This window comes from Myotis daubentonii, chromosome 3 (genome assembly GCF_963259705.1).
Source record: "Myotis daubentonii chromosome 3, mMyoDau2.1, whole genome shotgun sequence".
NCBI lineage: Eukaryota > Metazoa > Chordata > Mammalia > Chiroptera > Vespertilionidae > Myotis > Myotis daubentonii.
In genome coordinates, this window is record NC_081842.1 from 4,885,747 (window position 1) to 4,906,237 (window position 20,491).

A 20,491-nucleotide genomic window follows, 5' to 3' on the forward strand; every position below is an offset into this window, starting at 1 on the left:
TGCCTCCTGCACACTCCCTACTGGGGATGGAGCTCCCAACCCGGGCATGTGCCCTGACGAGGAATCGAACCTGGGACCCTTCAGTCCAAAGGCCGACGCTCTATCCACTGAGCTGAATCAGCTAGGGCTCCATCCCGTTCTTGCTTCGGCAACCGGAGGTGTGCCCCTCAGATGCCCCTTCAGGAAAGCCCAGCATCCACCCGCACAGCATCCAGCTGCTCAACTCAGGCTCTGCCTCACCCCCGACACACGGCCAACACTGATGGGGGGCAGGGGGGGAGCCCAGCCCCTCTCCCAGCGCTGGACCCTCCAAGCCAATCTCTGCTCCAGGGCTCCCGGCGGGTTGATCGAACTGTCAGGTCTGTACTCAGCCTGGGGCTCTCTCTCCCCAGTCCTGCTTCCCCCTCATTTTATCGTCGTCCACAGGCGCCCCCTACACCCCCTCCAATAAACTTCTTGCATTCCTAATTCTCTCTGCATCTGCTTCCCAGGGACCCCAACACAACGCTCCTAAAACCAACACTAGCGCAAAGTTACGTCCCATGCCCCGATGTGAAGACAGGCCCCGGAAAATAAAATTTCCCATCATTCCAATGACCCACAGTGCTATTCGGCCACTTCAGAGGAAAGGAGCCAGCATCCTAAAGCTTAAACTTCAGTGAGTGATCTGATGGCGAAAATACTGTTCTTCTCACAGTGACACAAAACGGTTGGGGTTGTAGGTAACATATACTTTTACATTTTCAGGTAAAGCTAAAAACTTATGTGATGCAAAAAGAATAGCAGACACTCACTCAATCCCACAGTTGATTTATACCATGAATTAACATCAATCCAGGGATCTTCTAAGGCATCCATATTTAGTTCTGTAAAATGCGTTTAAATAGAAAAAGGAACTGTGAGAGCATAATGCTGAGTGCGATAAATCAGGCAGAGAGAGACCAATACTGCATAATCTCACTTACACGTGGAGCCTAAAAACCAAAGGGGCAGAAACAAGAGTGGGTGGGGTGGGCACAGGGAGAGTCGGCTCAAGTGAGTCCTGGGGTGTGAAGTGCAATAGGGATGAGAGGGTGGGCAGGTTTTCTATTTGGCCGTCAGGGGAGGTTGTCCTGCAGTGAACAATGCTGTACGCCGTAGGTGCAAGTTGCTAAAAGAGTAAACTTTCAGTGTTTTCACCACAAAACAATAAACTGAGAAAGTGAGGCGATGGAGATGTTAACTAGCTCGATTGTGGTAATCACGTCCCAAAACACCCGTGTATCAAATCATGTAACCACACACTTAGACAGTGTGGGACATCAAACATAGCTCAGCAAACCTCGGGGAAAACAAACAAAAAACAACCACCCCGTGTGTCATTTTTCCCAATTCATAGCCACGTTTTTGCACCAGGTAAGTCTTATGTCACTTAAGATTCATTTGTTGTTGTTTGTTTGTTTTCATTTCAGTTTTTAGGAATCGAGTAATGGGTCTCTTTAAGTCCTGTGACTGGCTCTATGTGAATCTTCCATTCCTAACGACTCAGAAATAAGAACAGAAGCACGTTGCTTGAATTATCCAGAAGATAAAATATTCTCTTTGGGTCTGTGTGCTTTTCTGATGTCTTTGTTCATTGCTAATATTGTCTATTAGCACCCCTAACCTGACCCTAAACCCTCAACCCAAACCCTAACCTTAATGCTTCCTCCAGGGACCACCTCCCCTGACAGCCAAACAGAAAACCTGCCGCCCCCTCCAGTCCCAGCTGCGGGCTCTGCAATGTGCAATGAAACCGGTACATTTACACAACCTTCTCTTCAAACAATAACGAAAAGCAAGCATTTGAATTGGGAGCTTTTTCAAACAACATACGTCATGAAAAACTTGACTTGCTTTTTACTTTGACGTTAAGCACCAACTTTGGATTGGTGACGATTAATCTTAACTACAAAGGTTTTCAGCATTGCCCCTTTTAAACTTGGGTTTTAAAACAAAGGACAGAGAGTCGCATGGTTAGAGTTACATGTCAGCCTCAAGCTCAGCTGGCTCAATAGCACCACTATCGTAAAAGTTTATGGGACTAATTTGGAGGTCCGTATAAATGGGTGTTATTGTTTATTTTTGGATATTGATAATAGCAGCATATTAGCAGTAAACGTGCAATGCAAATGAACAGTCCTTTCCAGAAAATCCACCAAGAATCGCTCAGAAATTAACAGCCATGCTTCGGTTAAATTTGTTTACTTTTTCTAAAGTACATGCTCAGAAGTAACATGGGACTCTCAATTAAGCAAAACACAACCGGGATTTTAATTTAACCCTGGAATTTGATCTTTAAAATTAAAAAAAAAACTTTCTCTGCTATTTACAGTTCCTGCTCTGGATAAATCCCAACATCTGGCCGCCAGAGTCAGCGGAGCCCGATGCGTGGAGAGAGACACATGTGCGAGTTCATGCCTGCGAGCCCGCGGTTTCTCAGGGTAAAACGCTGGGGTGCTTCCCCCTCATTTCTTCCTCCTCGGAAACCCCAAGCGCCGTTTGCTCCATGCACCCAGGGTAAGAAAGCACATGTTACATATCACAACCCGGTGTCCACACACACACACACGCACATGCACACGCACACATACACGCACACGCACACACACACGCACTAAAGCAAGTCTTCCCACGTAAGACGTTTCCATTCCACACGGGATGCACCCTGGTCACTTCCATTCTCTCCCTCCCCCTTCCTCTGCCTTTGCTTAATGCTGGCCTCGACCCTTCCCACAAGTGGCATGGAAAACCATGGCTTCACAGCCTTGACAGGTTCTGCAGCCAGCCCTCCCCAGGGGACCCTGAGCACGCTGACCTGACGTGTGAGAAGACTTGCTCTACAAGACGGGTCTGCGGGAGGAGTGTCCGTCCTCTGAGCTGAACTCAGACCAGAATGAGCCTCCACACGGTCCCTGTTCAGAGCAGCGCTGCCATTCATCCCGCTCACCTCAAGCGGCAACGCGCTTTCTGGCAGGGACTTGGGGGCAAATGAACATTTCCTTTCAGTTTCATCAACTGCGTCCAACGGGGTTTCCATCACCAGCCCAGGGCTCCGGCCTGGGAGCCCCTGGGCCGTGGTGCGGTAGGGCCGGGGGGCCGGGAGGGGGACTTGGCTGGCTGCAGGAGGACTGTGAGCATGTATGAGAGGGTGTGTGCGCTTATTCTGGGGAGAAAATACTTGAATTCATTGGATTTTTTAAAAGTTCCCTGATTCAAAAAAGTCAAGATGAGCTATCGAGTTATGACAGGACAGAGAGGATGCGCCTGCGCACGTGACTGAGGAAAGAGGCCGGGCTGCGAAGGTGACACGCTGCCTGATCCCAAGTACACGACACCCGGGAAAGGCGAGGCCGCGGAGCCTGAAGGAGATCCGTGGTTGCCGGGAGCTGAGGAGGGGGGAGAGGAATGCGTGGTGAGAGCCCAGAGGATGTTCAGGGCAGGGCAACCACTCCGTATGAGACATACACACCGTTACACATTCATCTAAACCCACAGAGCGCACAGCACAAAGCATGAGCCCTATGGTAACCACGACTCTGGGTGATGCTGACGTGTCAACGTAGGTTCACCGACTGTTAACAGATGGACCGCCTGGTGCGACGCTGCTAACGGCGGGGGCTGTGGTGTGTGCGTGGGAACAGGGGGCTTATGGGAGCTGCGCACTTTTCTGCTCGGTTTTGCTGTTAACTTAAACTGCTCTAAAAAATAAACCATAAACATATGCATGTACATATGCATATACACATACACATCACATACACATACATATGCATATACACATACACATCACATACATATGCATATACACATCACATACACATACATACACATATGCATATACACGTACACATCACATACATATACATATGCATATACACATACACATCACATACATATGCATATACGCATACACAACACATACATATGCATATACACATCACATACACATACATATACATATGCATATACGCATACACATCACATACATATGCATATACACATCACATACACATGCATATACATATGCATATACACGTACACATCACATACACATACATATACATATGCATATACATGTACACATAATAGTACAGAGTGCCCCTGAGAACACTTCTGTGTTGTAAATCCGTGGTGTGGTTACCACCATACCTAGAAAGGAGGAGAGAAATGGAAAGACATGGAAGCACCGAACAGACTGACGAACCTCAGAGGAAAGGGGTGAGCGATCCACCAAAGAGCTTCTGTGCATCTATGCATAGCCCGTGGACACAGACAATAGTGCGGTGAAGGCATGAGGGGCATGGGAGCAGGTGGAGAGGGTCAATGGGGGGGGGGGTATGGGGACATCTATAATACTTTTAACAACAAAGATAAGTTTGTTAAAGAGTTAGGTGTGGCTCCGTTGGTTGCTGGTTTGATTTCCAGTCAGCACATGCCAGGTTATGGGTTACTGGCTCGACCCCCAGAATGGGGCAGGCAGGGCAGCCAACCAATGTTTCACTCTCACATCGATGTTTCTCTCCCTCTCTCTCTCTCTCCCTCTCCCTTCTTCTCTCTCAAAAAAAATCAATAGCAAATCGTTTTTAAAAACTTATTGTTATTCATTATCTAAGCAAGGTCCACAGAGACACCTCAGGCAATTGTTAAAATGCAGTTCCCTGAGGCCACCCCAAACTTACCGAAAAAGCTTGGGGGGAACCCAAGAATCTGCACTGTTGAGCCTGGAGGCGGGCTGCCTGAGAACCACCCACGGAAGGAAGGCCCCGAGGGTTTCTAGGCCAACCACACACTCACAGCCTTCCCCCCCCCGCAAGTGACCGACTCGCCTCCGGCCCCAGCCTGCACCTCCTGGGAAGCTGGTGCCTCCCTGAACACCAGCATCTCTGAGTCTTAACGAGGAGTCACCAGTGTGGGGGGCGTGCAGCAGGCCCGGGGAGCAGGCATCGAACCTCAATGCAGGCGCCCTGAGCACAGCCCGAGGGACACAGGAAGCCGGGAGAGGGGCAGACAGTGGAGCCCAGCTCCGGCGCACCCCACATCTGTGGGCAGGGCCGCTCGATGCTAGAAGCCTCTCCTCGATTTTGTCGTATCAGATACTTTGATATTTTCAGACAATACTCTTTTTCTGATCATAAAAATCATACGCACTCGTTGTAGAGCTGTTTGCGAGTCTGCTCTTCTCTGCTTACGGGCCACGGCCCTGCAGAGAAACAAGTGCGAAGCTCCGAACAGCCCGGAGTCGCGAGGCGCGCCGGGGGTGCACACCCCGCTGGAATCCGATCAAAGCTGATTTATTAAGGAAGAATTAGGCAGCGTATCAAAGGCTTGCGTCATCCTCACAGTGCACAGACTTTGGGGGGAAACTCCGGTCTCTGGTCTCTGCTGAGTATATCCTCAAAGGATAAACTTTCTAACTTCCTGTGGAGCAAAGTGACTATAAATCAGATCTGCAAACATGTGCGAAATGCTTACTGCTCAATGGCCTTTTGTCAGCCAGGTAGGAGCGGGGAGTGAGGCGCAGCCTCCTCCAGGGAGCGGGGACGGGGAGCAGGGAGGGGGCTAAGCCAGGAAGGGCCAGGAGCTGGCCTAGCCCCTCACCCTCACCCGGATCAGGTCGGGCACCGTCCCGGGATCTGGGTTTGCATCTGCGTCCTGTTCTCTGTGCTCCCGCTCACCAACTGGACTCTCAGGCCCCCTGGTGACCTTGCACTTCACGTTGGCTGCTTCTTAAAACCCTTTCAAACCCTTCCTCCTACGAAACACAAGCAGCATTTTGGTCTAATGCCTTTTACGGCCAGAAACCCTCTGCGTTACTTCCAGAGCGGCAGCTACACAATCACGGGGGAAAGGAGCTCTCGGCCGTTTACTTCTTGGAAGTCCTGACCCTGCCGCTGTCAGGTTCTTTCCAGAACATTCCCTCTTCTTCCTTCTCCCCCTCGACTGCGATGACCTAAGAGTAGGCTAATGACACGCATTAGTAATACCACCCGCTATTATGCAATTGCTCTAAGATTTCATATTTGTTCTGGCAGACAAGAACGGTGGTAAATTATGCAGAATACATTTCCTTCATGCAAAAGGTTTCTGCCCCCTGTCGGCCCGCGGACAGGCGTGGGAAGGACACACAACCTTTGTGGCTGCCCGCCCCCCTCGCCGCACACCTGCACAGTTAGGTCACCGCTGTGGGGAACTGAAGTCCTTTTCAGGAGAAATGAGCCGAAGGCAAAGTCATCCACTATTTACATTAACAGGCAAGTGGGCCATTCGAGCGCCATTTGTAAGGTTCCCCTCCCACGAGTAAAAGCCGCCTCCTCCGCTAGCCAGGAACTTCTCAGCACAGAACAGTCTCCTGAAAGACTCCCCAAATCGGGGAGCTTATTATTTTTATTTTTTATTCTTTTGTTAATCCTCACCCGAGTATATTTTTTTTCCAGATTTTTAGGGCGAGTAGAAGAGAGAAAGAAAAGCAGAGAGAAATACCGTTATGAGAGAAACACATTGATTGGTTGCCTCCTGCATGAGCCCTGACCGGGGCCCTGGGCTGGGGAGGATCCTGCCACCAAGATACATGCCCTTGCCCGGAACCGGACCCGGGACCCTTTGGTCCACAGGCTGACGCGCTATCCGCTGAGCCAAACTGGCTGGGGCCTCAAAGCAGAGATTTTAAGGAATACAGAAAGGCAGTCTGTTTTCCTAACATGGTTGTCAAGGACACCAATTTCATAGACAAACAAAACAAAAAAAGCCCAGGAATAATTATTTAAATTCCAACAGGCAGAGTTGGATAGATTCACAAAGAAAACAGACACCTTTAGTTCCCTCTGGCCCAGAGCCATCATCAGCCGTTAGCAACTGCAACTCTCACCTGCCAGCGCACCTTCAAGCACACATGAGCAATCTGAGTTGAATTTTGTTTTTTAAAAACTCCCACGGTTATCATTTTTCAAAATCATCCTCCGCTTATCTGTGCTAACCAATAGGGTGATGGGGTGACGGAGCAGAACGGAAACACGGCTCATTCCCGGGGTCAGATCCGGGACGGCCCCCGTACACACGCGGTCAGAGACCGTGATTCTCCGATTTGTCCAAGACTGTCTGCGCTTCCTGAATTCCCTTCGAAACACCTGCACTTGCACTGACTTCGCCTTTTCCTTCTGGTTGATGAGGAACAAAATGCCAATCACCGTGGATTTCGGTGATTGACCCGCCTCCACGGAGCTGTAGAAGGTATTTCTCATATCACCTTCCCAGAGCTTTCATTTACATCTGGCAGCTTCATGGTCAACAGAGTCTAAAAAAGGGGGGGAGGGGCTTTTCCGCGCGTCACGCGCCCCCCCCCCAATCTGTGTGTAACATGGGCACTTACCAGGTAAGTTCCAGATATTTCAAAAGAAAACTTACCATCCACAAGAGATCCTCCCACTTGCGCCTGGGTAGACAGAACTGCCACGCCCCCATAAAACATCACACAGAAATCAAATTACAGCGTCCCTCTCTACCCCTGCTTACACCTTAGAATCCTCAACGCTCCGGAACGCCCCCTATTTCTGAAGTTTCATGAACACCCGTAAAACCCAGAGAATGAACTGGCGCTCTCACTACTTCCATTTCCCAAGAAGTCACACGTGTAAGGATGTACGTTACACGTGGTCCCAGCCCGTAACACTCCCAAATATATTGTCGTTAAAATGTGTGTATGCGATATTTCGGGAAGCATTGTACATGTGAGTCCAAAGAAACAAATTTTTCAATACCATAAACTTTCCTTTCAATGACAAACCACTTCCCATTTTCCATAAGTGTTTTAGGCAAAGAATATAAGTTAGTGAAAAGCGACGAGGCCCCTCGGGGAGAAGGAGTCAGGTGGGGACCGTGAAGATCTGGCACCGCCCGGGAGGACGGGAGCCCGTGGACACAGCTGAGCTGAGCTGAGCAGCACCGTGGAGACGGCCCACCTGGGGAACGGGGCTCCGGCCCCATTTTCCCACAGCAGTTACTCCGGTCAACTCTATCAGACCCACCGCCTCATTTCCTCCCCGTGGCTCTCCCCGCGTGTCCGTGTGGGACTGAAATGGGTTGGGGGGGGCCTTCCTCCCAGGGACCTGCCTCTGCACATGCCTCACTCCCTTACTCTCCCGCCACCAGGGCCGCGGGGGAATGCGTCGGGAGCCGGGGCAGGTGTGGCGGGGTGAGCTGCCCAGGGTCCCTGTGCCCACGCAGAACAGCGTCCATGCACAGAGACCCACGTGCCGCCCACTGGTCTCCTCCCGGGTGACCCAGGCAGTGCACTCAGAATATCGGGACATTTCCTGCTCTAACTCAGAGGTTAGCGACCTTCCGCAAAGGGCCAGACGGGATATTTTCAGCTCCGCGTGGGCTGCTGCGGCAACGCCACCGGCCACTACAGTGTGAAAGCCCCTTGGACAGTGTGGACACACGTGACCAGGCTGTGGCCCAGGAAAACTGTCACTATGAACAATGAGATCCGCGTTTCATATCATTTACTGTGTCATGAAGTATGTTCTTCCCTTGATTTTTTTTTAACCATTTCAAAACATGAACACCATTGTCTTAGCAATGAGCCGCATAGACAGCGGTGGACATGGGGGGAGGGAGGGGGACCACGGCAGACACTGCGTGTGGGCAGGCACCATGAAAGCCCAGTGGGAGGAAGCCACAGCTGCCTGGGCAGGGGCACCTACCTTGATATGAGCTGCTGGGTCCGGGACAGTCTGCACCATGTCCCTCAGGAGGCCTGCTCCTTCAGCGTCCGTGCAGCCCCGGAGACAGCTGCGAGACAGAGGGACAGAACCGCAATGAGCAACCACGATTCTGGGTTTGCTTTTCCCAAAGGACTAAACACCCTGAAGCGATGGTAAAAAATAAATAAATAAATAATAGTAACAACAACAACCCAGCTCTGCAGGAAGCACGTGTGCCCGAGAGCGTCCTCGAGGCCTGCGCGATGCACGAAGCGACTGGAGGCCCCACTTCCTTCTTTCGGGAACATCACTCGCCTTCATCCCAGGAAAACCCAGTGTGACCAGCCCCCCAAAACCCACGTCACATGCAGTTCCTACACGGCACTGTCCGTGGGCAGCACCTATGACTGACCCTTTAAGGAAAGAAGTCAGACAGAAGATGAGACATCCTCTCTCATAGTGAGCACATTGGGCTTGAGATGTTCCCACCAACACCTCGGCCGTCCACACATCTCCTCACGCTCTGGCCTGTCCCACACGGGCCCCGGGGCGTCCTGCCGAGGCCATGGCAGACTCGGAGCCCGGGGCGTCACTTCCCACTGCCGACAGTTTTCCTGGTCCTGGAAAGCATGCAATCCCCTCACATCTCACCAAGTCCTTCCAGGGCATAATGTCTGCTTTACAACTGCAACAAGAATGCAGCGCAGTCTTGAAATGGCGTTGGGTCGCCGCTGCGCACCAATGGGAGAGGCTAAGGGAGGAGGGGCCTGGCCAAAGGCGGTTTGGCCCGAGAATCCTCGGGATCCCCCAGGATGGCCTCTTCAGGAGAGCAGCGGGCCCCCAGGAAATCACCCTCGTCTATGAGGGTCAGCCGGCCCGCAGGGACCCACCCCCAGGCCTTCCTCCCGGCTGCACACCCCACGCGCAGAACAGATGTTCTTTCCGCACGTTGCGGCTTCTCCCTGGGACAGCTCCCCCACACAGGTCCTCCCCACGCACACGCTGGTGCTCACACGGCAGGCGGAGCCCGTCCCCGCCCTCAGCTCATGGGGGATTTACAGCCGCCTTTGATCCAGAGAACACAGTGGAAGGCATGTTCCGGGCTGAGCCCAGGCCCCAAAGAACCAGAGGCTTCCCCTTCCGCCTCTGGGAACGAGGACAGCCTGGCCGTCCTGACGAGCTCGGGGGCATGTTTCATGTATAAAACACGACAATCAGCCCCACTGGCGGGGCTCGGGGGTTGAGCGGCAACCTACGAACCAGGAGGTCACGGTTCGATTCCCGGTCAGAGCACAGGCCTGGGCTGTGGGCTCAGTTCCCAGTGTGGGGCGTGCAGGAGGCAGCCGATCAGTGATTCTCTCTCATCATTGATGTTTCTCTCTCTCTCTCTCCTGCTCCCTTCCTCTCTGAAGTCAATATAAATATTTTTTTAAAAAAATAAAAATTAAATTCTGAAATCTTCCACCCTTATTTTTTTTTCCTTTTTGCGTAGTTAATAAATGCAGAGGCTCATTGTGTGTGCCTCCTGAAATGAGGTTTCCATTGAATGCAGGTAAAATTACTAAAAAAAGAACTTCAAACCCAATTTGGTAATATGGCGGGGATTACAGATCTCATAAAAGCCCAGGTCTGTGCACACCGCCCTCGGCCTTCCGCGTCTTCTGGAAGGAGCGGAAGAGAACAGAAGGTGGGGGGAGGAGGGGCTGTGCTGACCACAGTCCTTACAACGCAGCGATTTACAACACTCTGCAGCGGGGGCGGGAGGGAGCAGGGGGGCTGGCGAGGGGCATCGTCTTTGGGAAGGAGAATCAATGGGACCAACAGAGCCCTTCCAACTACACCAACCGGTCCAAGCAGAGGTCTCGGTAGGTTTGGGGCCACGAACATCAAATATGAAAGACACAGAACGTCGACACGGTCACCTTTCTCTTTCATCGTTACCAGGACGGGTAGGCTTGTCCGGGTCTTTATTTTACCTTCGATTGCCCTCGGCTCCCCCATCGTTTTTCTCTGCGAGTCATCTGTCTCGCTTTTCGTCAACTCGGCTTTTCTGGGGTCTTCAAAGATCTTGGAACAGCCTACAGGAGAACATCAACACATCAAACCTGGGGTTTGTTTCTGTTTTGTTTGTTTGTTTGTTTGTTTTTATCAAATATTAACACCAAGTATCAACTAGACGTTTAGTGACAAAGCCTATTCCTTAAACATTTTTTTAAAATATCCTAAAAGGGGAATGAAGTTAAAATCCTTCCCTTAAAAAGGGGGCAACATTCCTCCGAGGGAAACCCAGCATCATGACGCAAACACTCGGCCTGAAAAGCACAGGCCCCGCCCGGACTGGCGTCCTGAGGCACGCACAGGCTTTCACAGAGAAAGTATTTTGAAAATGTTTTCCTTGCCTTACAGGCCCAGCTTCGGTAATAATGGTTTTCCCAGATCCTTCCGCGCTTGTCTCTGCTCTAAACAGAGAGTAACAGGGTTTGTTAACCATCCCCGAGCCTGTACTCAAGCAAGTGTTTCAGTCCCAGGAAAGAAGTGACCCGCTGAATCTGTGGGTGCTAGGAGGACCCGTGTTTTCTCACAGAATGGAACAGTCCCAGACTCCAAGAAAAGGAAGAAAATACATCTTTCCTAGAATAGGCCTGTGGGCACCGCTCTCCATCCCCAACTCTTTTTCTGGAGACATGAGAATTTTTGTGTTTATGCAACGTTCCAAGTAAAATATCCAATCCCCAAACATCTCACTTCATAGAATCCTCACAACATGACAAATTGCAAATGGCAGCTGAAAATATTTTCAAATTAGAAAATGTCTTAAAGTATTGCATCAAAACCAATATTTGCCGTGGGCAATAGCACAGTTATTTATAAATGGACCCACGGCCAACCTGACCCTCCCACTCCACCTGAAGGCTTTGAGCCTGTGAATAGGGACATTTAATCCAAATTGCCCAACTGTCACAGCAAAGCATTTATTATGACATGGAAAATACAAATTCTTGGGAACAAAAATTAGGGTACAGAACCATAGTTATAGTCTGATTCCGTATTGTAAAAAAAAAATAGATGGATGAAAGCTAGGAGGGCAGACAGGAGGAGGAGGGGGACCCAAGGGAAGTGCATGAAAACCATCTTTGGGTTTCCCATGTGAGTTACGGGAGACTCTTATTTTCTTCAGTATAGTTTTGGGTTCTTTCCAAAATTTAAGAACCAAGAATATTCATCTTGATAGTCAGGAAAAAAACTAAGCAATAGTCAAGATACGGAAGCAACCTATCAACAGATGAATGGTTAAATAAAATATACATACATATCTATGCAATGGAATAGCATTTAGCCATAAAAAGGAATGAACTCATGCTGTTAGCAATAACAGGGATGGACCTTGAGGGCACGATGCTAAGTGAGTAAGTCAGACCAAGATAAATGCCAAATGATCGCATTTACATGTGGATTCTAAGAAAAATAAAACGAAGTGAAAACCTTCTAGATACAGAGAACAGATGGGTGTAGCCAGATGGGAGGAGGGGGGTGAGTGACATGGGTGAAGGGGCTCAGGAGTGCGAATTGCCATGTGTAAAATGAGGAGGTCCCGGGGCTGTCATGTACGCACTGTGACTACAGCTAATGTCACGGGATTGCGTATTTGGAAGTGGGTAAGAGAGTAGATATTAAAAGTTCTCATCGCAAGAAAGAAACACGGTAACTATGTGTGGTGATGGGTGTTACCCAGACTCACTGTGGAGATCACTTAACAATACACACAAATATCAAACCATTACATTGCACGCCTGACACCAATCTACAGTAGTCCCCTCAGCCGTGGTTTCCCTTCCCAAGGTTTCAGTGGCCCACAGTCAGCCACAGTCAAAAATATGACGTGGAAAATTCCAGAAATAAACAATGCAGAAGTTTAAAATCACTCGCCATTCTGAGTATCCTGGCGGAGTCTCCTGCCCTCCAGCTCCGTCCCACCCAGGGTGTGAATCGTGCCTCTGTCCACTATATCCGCTCCCCACTCTTACTCCGTATACAGTATTCTGGGTTCTCAGATCAGTTGAGAGAGAGAGAGAGAGAGAGAGAGAGAGAGAGAGAAAGAGAGACCACATTGACGTAACTTTTTTTTTCTTTGTTTTTCTTTTGCAAACCCTTGTGCTGAGGGCTGACTGCCCGCAGGTCACAGCGAGGGAGCTGCTCTGCTACGTATGACCCCCAACCCAGAAGCGGGTCGTCTACGAATGGTTAAGCACCCGGTTCCCCAGGAAATGTGGGTTGCGTGACAGGCGAGGGGGCGGCCCTCTTTCCGGCCACGTAACTTGTATTACAGTATATGGTCATCATTGTTCTATTTTTTTATTAGCTATTGTTGTTGAGCCCTTACTATATAAATTAAACTTATCACAGGTAGCTATCTATAGGAAAACACGTGGTAAATATAAGTTTCAGTCCTATCCATGGTTTCAGGCATCTATTTAGCCCAGTGGATCATGGGAGGGTGTGTGGGGGGGGGGGCTACTATAATGTTAAATGTCAATTATACCTCCATAAAAATAGAAAAGACTAGCCCAGCCGGTGTGGCTTAGTGCTTGAGCATCGACCTATGAACCAGGAGGTCATGGTTCGAATCCTAGTCAGGGCACATGCCCGGGTTGCAGGCTTGATCTCCAGTGTGGGGCGTGCAGGAGGCAGCTGATCAATGATTCTCTCTCATCACTGATGTTTCTATCTCTCTCCCTCTCCCTTCCTCTCTGAAATCAATAAAAATATGTTAAAAAATAGAGACGTCTAAGTCACAATCACTGCACCTCCTACAGGTACTGTCAGTGTTTTCCTGACAGTGGGGTGTGGCCTGCAGGCCCCGCCTCACGGCTCCAGGAGCAGGTGCCCAGGGGGCGCGGGGAGAGGAGGAAAGCCAGCCCGCTTCGCCTGGCTGCACGAAGCCTGAGTGAATAAAGTGTCCCCGGGTTCCTTTCCCTCTAATCCCAAAGCCAACATTGATTATCGCTTCGTCAAATGCTTTCCTCGGACGAGTGGTGTAAACAGTTTTAAGTTTCCAATGGCCGCAAAGGGACAGGCGTTTTCCAAGCCGGGGCTACGGTTTCCCGTCTGATGCCATCCTACAGTGCGTTTCTGTGCCAAACCCTCTGCGATGCCGAACAAACAATCGCACATCTGAGTGCAGTGCTGGGCCTGACTTAAAGACAGGAGGGAAGGAAAGCCCGGAGAAGGTGATGAAATGCGTGCGATGGGCACTTCTAAACTAGCGTTACTCATACTTCATGCATCCAGAGGGCACTGACCTGACGACGTATATTACTCCTAACGCGGCCGAAGAGCCACACAGGGTCCAAACAGATGCCGCGGAGCCAGGGAGAAGCCGGCCAGCCGAGGCACCCCCAGCCGCGTGAGGCCACAGCTGCCGTGCACACAGCACAGAGGCCGACGGTGCTGCTACCCGGAGTCAAGAGCCCAAAAGGACGCAGCCGTGTGGAAACTGGTGTAAGAGCAAACTGCTCAGCCCAGCCCAACAGCCTTGGTCCCAAAGAAAGCAGAGGTGGAAAAGCCAAGTGACCCGGGAGAGGACCCCAGCCCTGCCACAGCCGAGGGCTGCCACCCCCCCCCCCGCCCCCCCCCTCCACTGCCAGGGACTCCGGGAGGCTCCGTGCTCTGCAGCGAGAGGCAGAAGAGCGACGTGATTGGCAGGAAGTTCTCGTTGGAAGGGGCTAGACTGCAGGGGTGGGCAAACTTTTTGACTCGAGGGCCACAATGGGTTCTTAAACTGGACCGGAGGCCAGAACAAAAGCATGGATGGAGTGTTTGTGTGAACTAATATAAATTCAAAGTAAACATCATTACATAAAAGGGTACGGTCTTTTTTTTTTTTTAGTTTTATTCATTTCAAACGGGCCAGATCCAGCCCGGGGGCCGTAGTTTGCCCACGGCTGGCTAGAGCCAAATGCCTTAGCACCCGAAGCAGCCGTGGCGCCCCAGAAAGGCCCGGCTGGAGCCCAGGTCTGAGCTGACCCAGCAGCCAGCAGGGCCCGGCGGCCCCAGTTTGCTCCTCTGCCCGCTGGTGGGGTGGGGTGGGGCGGGGGGGGGCAGGGGTGTGAGGCCAAGGAGACGCTGCTGTGGCGGTGCCCAGCGCACGGGGAGATCAGGGCACCGCCATGCTCAGGGGCGTGTGACCTTGCTCTCCGACACCCGGGGCCAGGAGTGCTCCCCGCACACAGACTGCCCACCTGGCGTCAGCAACGGCGATTATTTCATCAGGGAGGCCCGCTGCTGGGGGCAGAGAACCAGACGCCCAGAGGAGCCGCCTCCACAGCAGAAGCAGCCTGGATCCGGGGGAACAGGACAGCCTGGTGGGAAGGGACGCCAGGGGCCGAGGGGCAGCGGCTGTGCCCAGGGTCATGGTGAACAAGGCCGCAGAGGAAACAGTTTGTCCATGTAGTCCCCCCACCCCCCGTGACCGCCCGCATAAATAGATGGCAAATCCAACAGACACAACTGGCTGCCCTCTCTCTGCCTTACAGAGTGAACCCCAATGTTGTTCAAGTGTGTAGTCCACCCCCCAAAGTGCCCGGGGGAAGCTGACTTCAGGGTGAAGTCCTATCACTGGGGACCCCTTCCTCTTGCCACTAGTTTAGGGGTCGGCGTGTGGATAATTCTGGCCAATTCAACACTGGGGGTGTGAGCAAAGGGACTTCTGGGAAAAATCTCTTGGCTGACAAGAATAAGTCATAGGGCACTGTCCTGTCTGGGTGACACTGGGACAGTGAGAGCCACCTGAGGTCCAGGAGAGCAGGGAGCCTGAGATGAAACCAACGTGCCGTGGGTGTCGGGGACACAGGGGAGAAGCCCTCTAACCATGGGGGGAAGAGCATCGCACACACTAGCTCTGTGGTCCCAAGAGGCACCCCCAGCTCTCCTGCCATCTGTGCCTGTGCTCAGACATGCTGACTGGGCTCTTGGGTTCTAGTTTTAAAATAAAATGATCTGCTGGAAATGAGTTCAGCCCATAAATCTTCCCGCAGATACCCTATATTTAAGACTTAGGAAACAAACCACATTATCAAGATAACGGCTTCTCTCAATCTGTCCATGTGTTGGTGTCCAGCACTCAAGGTGCCATCACACATGCCCTCAATAAGCAAAGGGCTTTCATTAAAAAAACTGACTGACGGCAGAATGTGGCGAGGGTTGTAGAGAGGAACAAAAGAGGCCGTGAGTCCATCTCACACCAGGGAAGGCGCTGCCCCTTCAGGGGCACTGATGCATGACGGGCACTTAGTGTGCAATAGGTGGGGATGGGGAGGCGTCGTGAGCAAAGTACGAAGGTGACAGCGTGCATTCGGGAGAGGCGAGCTGTAGGGAGAGTGGCTTCATCTCTATGCCCATAGGGACGGGCATAGAATATGAGCTCAGAACTGTCGCATCACTTCTCTCTATTATTAAGGATCCACTGTTATTTGTCTCCATCCATGATCTAAATCTAACCTGCCTTTCTGACCCAATCATCCATCCATCATCCAGCCATCCATCATCCATTCATCCATCCATCCTCCCCTCCATCTATCCATCATCCATCCAGCCAGCCAGCCAGCCAGCCATCATCCAGCCATCATCCAGCCATCCATCTATCCACAATCCATCCACCCATCCATCCATCCATCTATCCATCATACATCCATCCATCCATTCTTCCATCATCCAGCCATCATCCAGCCATCCATCTATCCACAATCCATCCACCCATCCATCCATCCATCTATCCAAAATCCATCCATCCATCCATCCACCCACAATCCATCCATCCATCCACCCATCCATCTATCCATCCATCCACCCATCCATCTATCCATCCATCCACCCATCCATCTATCCATCATCCATCCATCCATCTATCCACAATCCATCCATCCATCCACCCATCCATCTATCCCTCATCCAGCCAGCCATCTGTCCAACTGACTGCCTATCCTCCATGTGCCAATTAATAAGGTAAGGGGTGGGTTTTGCCCATGATTTCCAAGTCTTTTTGGAGAGACGGAGTTTAAAGAAATAATCACAAATACCAACCCTCTACTGCCTTGTTTGACCCCCAGCTGCAGAATAATTCACAGAGGGGAGTTACGCAGGCAGAATATGATTGGGGGCAGCACCTGAACTGTTTGGGAAACTGAAAGAGAAAACAAAGCAGTGAAGAACACAAGGAGGGTCAATAAGAGACCTGGGAGAAAGCTAGACAAGATCCAAGTCCTGGAAGCCAAGAAAGGACATTCAGAGGACAGAGTGGTTCACGGCATCTGACCGGCAGAGAGAGGAATGAGCATGAGGACTGCATTCAGCAACCACACGGACTGAGAACAGGTACTGGATGTGGCAAGTCACAGCCTCCCGGTACAACGCTGCAGCACCATGGTTGGACTAAGCCAGTTTCCAAATGGTTCAGCAGTGGATGGCTTGAAGGACATGTGAAGGTCAATGCAGGCTATTCCTGAAAGGAGTGAAGCAGCAAGAGAGGGGCAGGGAGAGGTGTTCAAGGAAAAAGCACTGATGTGTTCACCTACCCAACATCTGTTGTGTGTCTATGGTGTTTCAGACATTGCTAGCAGCTATGGATGCAATAGCGAATTTCCTGGCCTCAAAAAGCTTACAACCCAAGAAGAAGAAGGTTTCTCTTATTGGTTAGCTTGTCGGGTAAGGACGAGGAAAGCGGGTGTGTTTATAGGTCGGCTAGAAGGAACCGGCGGAGGAGCAGACACAGAGATTCCAGAGACAGAGGAAGCAGACCGTCCCGTCTCTAAGAGACAGAGGAAAGGCGAGGCACAGCGGGTGGGACCCCCCTGGCCAGCAGAAGTGTGTGCTGATGGAGAAGCGATTGGAAGCCTTTGGCCATTTCTGTGGAGGAACCATCCCCCATCCTGGCCAATTTCGAGGAACCAATGGGAGTCCCCGAATGCATGGACAGAGACGCTCAGGATGCTCCTTCGCGCCTGCGGGACCCGCCGCCGCTCCCCTGTGCTCCACGGGGGCCTGAAACCACTGTGGACGAGACGTGATGGCCGAGGACCTGCCACGACCAGCCAACGCAGCTGCTCTCCTGGGAGCCGCGTCCCTGTGACGGGTCACCTCTGGCAAAGGCAGAAACCAGAACACACGGGAGGCCCGGAGAGCTCTTCAATCACTTCCACAGAAGCTCTCTGCCTCCCGAACCTGGTCAGCGGCCCAAGGCGTGTGTTGTTTATTGCGATCCTCCTCCCATCTGACATCAGCAGCGGGCACGCGTGTGTTTCCACTTGTAAATCACCGAGCTGCTTTCGCCGCTGCAACTTAGAGAAGGCAGTGAGGCAATGCCTGGAATCCTATAGAATTTCCCAGAGGGTCTGGCTTTGCTCTCGGTCATAGAGAAAGGCTGCGAAAATAAACAAGAGCCGTTTGCGGGAAGAGAGTAGCAAGCGGCTCCGTGAATCATTCTGCGCAGTGGAGTGGCCGTGACTGTGTGCTTCCTGCCTGGGGGGTTCTGTTGCTGTTGTGTGCTTTCGTCTCATTTGGGGGTTTTTAAGTTGAATGCATTGAGGTGACATTGGTTAATAAGATCATACGTGCTTCAAGTGTACAATTCTATGCTTCATCATCTGTACCCTGCATGTGTGCCCACCACCCACAGCCAGATCTTCCGTCACCATATACTTGACCCCCTTTAACCTTTCCTGTCCCCCACCCCAGCCAGGCCCCCGGGAACCACCATACTGTCTGTGTCTATGAGTTTTATTTGTTTGTTTTTCTTATTTGTTCATTTGTTGCTTTCAGTTTCCTATCCCACATACAAGTGAAATCATATGATTCTTAGCTTTCTCTGTCTGACTTATTTTGCTGAAAATCCATGCACAGCCAAAAAAAAAAAAAAAAAAATCAGCACCAAAACAAAAGGGCAACCAACCGAATGGGACAAGTTATTTGCAAACAACAGCTCAAACAAGGGGTTAATATCCAAAGTAAATAAAGAACTCATAGCCCTGGCTGGTTTGGCTCAGAGGATAGAGTGTCGGCCTACAGACTGAAGGGTCCCGAGTTGGATTTCGGACAAGGGCACATGCCCGGGTTGCAGGCTCGATCTTCCGTAAGGGGGCTTGAAGGAGGCAGAGATCAATAATTCTCTCTCATCACTGATGTTTCTATCTCTCTATCCCTCTCCTGTCCTCTCTGAAATCAATAAAAATATATTTTAAAAAATAAAAACTAAAGAACTCAACGTCAAACAAACAATCCAATTAAAAAATGGGCAGAGGACCTGAACAGACACTTCTCCCAAGAAGAATTACAAATGGCCAACAGGTATATGAAAAGATGCTCATATTTTAGGCAGACGCAAATCAACACTCAAATGAGATACCTTTTCATTGTGTTTTTGAGGGTCAACCGTTTTGCCTTCACTCTAAAGCCACCTCCGCCCACAGTGCTTCTTCTGGTCCTTTCCCGTCTAGAATGAACAGACGTAAACCACCCACATGCGCTGACTTGTCAAGCCCAGGATGCTGCCGGAGGAATAACCAGTCGGGTCCCTCTCTCCTTCCCAGCGTGGGCATTCGCAGGCGAAAGAACTCAGGAAGGTGCGGCCGCCAGCTTCCACCAGAACAGGACACACAGCAGCCAAGAGCTCCCGGGCCCTCGGTGGGGACGGTGACTGGCCTGGAGGGCCCAGTAAAAAGGAGACATTTGAAGGAAAACAGGCTGCATTGGAAAGGCGGGTGACATCAAGAAAGGGAAAACAACTATAAATACCCTTTTACACTGAGCCTTCTGTGAAAGGAAACACATTTACCAGAGGGTTTTTTTTTTCCTAAGTTCAACTGGAAAAACATAAATATTTAGTCATTTCATAACAGCAGACAACTGACAAGCAGGCCACAGATTAAAGGAACATTGTGTATTTCTAAGAAAGTTTATCAAACAAAATACATCTTTCAGAACAGAATCCCCAAGCCTGTTTTGGAAGCAAACCTGATCATGAACTCTGTCTTGATATAATCACAAAGCCAAATCTCAAAGATAGCAAATGCATTGATAAGCATCTTGGCCAACAAGGAGGTCTGTTTCATATTTTAAAATTTACAACACTGGGCAGAAAAAAAAACATTCTTAATAATACACGATTGCTTCTGAGGTTGTTGATAAAAACAACTGGCTCTCAGTTATGTTAATCACTACTGGGGGAACATCTTACTGTTATAAATAAGAAATGCAAAATTCCTCAGTGGCAAGACCGTCTACAATGCCACAGAAAAGACAACTCGCACTGATAGCGAGACCACTTGTCAGGGGCCCAGATCATCATTTTTGGGTGGAACTCCCTCTTTCAACATCACTCCGGTGCCTGTAGGGGCAGATGTCTTTATTTCGAATAGTCTGCAGAGGCAGATGGCGAGAATTAGAAGCTTTCCTAGGGGAGAACTCAACTAGCAGAGGCAGGAAGGAAAAGAAGAAAAAACACTGAGACGCTCTCATAACGCAGGTGTTATTTTTGTCTGCATCGAATGCTGTTGTTTCAAAAATATCTGCAAAAAAATACTTACCGTTGCACCAACAGGGAAAGGTTTCCTGGGGCTCCTTACGGGTGTTTCAGAGAATCCTGAACTCGTCGTGAAAGTCGGCCGGTCTCTGCCCCCTGGCTTTGCTAAGTCACCTGGCACTCTGGGATGGAGCCCACACCGGCTGCCCCACGCCCACTGGCTTTGACTAGTTTCAGAGGCCTGCATACAGGGCGC

The 20,491-nt window shown here is 50.6% G+C and overlaps 1 protein-coding gene across 2 annotated transcripts in view; it reads right to left on the reverse strand.

The window, feature by feature from the left end:
- ERG (ETS transcription factor ERG) overlaps window positions 1–20,491 on the reverse strand; it is a 222,957-nt gene that overhangs the window by 144,914 nt on the left and 57,552 nt on the right. For both annotated transcript variants that reach the window (XM_059686457.1, XM_059686458.1), the window contains exons 2-3: window positions 10,700–10,801; window positions 8,724–8,811 (exon numbers count right to left, since the gene is read on the reverse strand). In XM_059686457.1, the coding sequence (XP_059542440.1) occupies window positions 8,724–8,762 (39 nt within the window). In that variant the 5' untranslated portion in view covers window positions 8,763–8,811; window positions 10,700–10,801. The remainder of the gene's footprint in view (window positions 1–8,723; window positions 8,812–10,699; window positions 10,802–20,491) is intronic.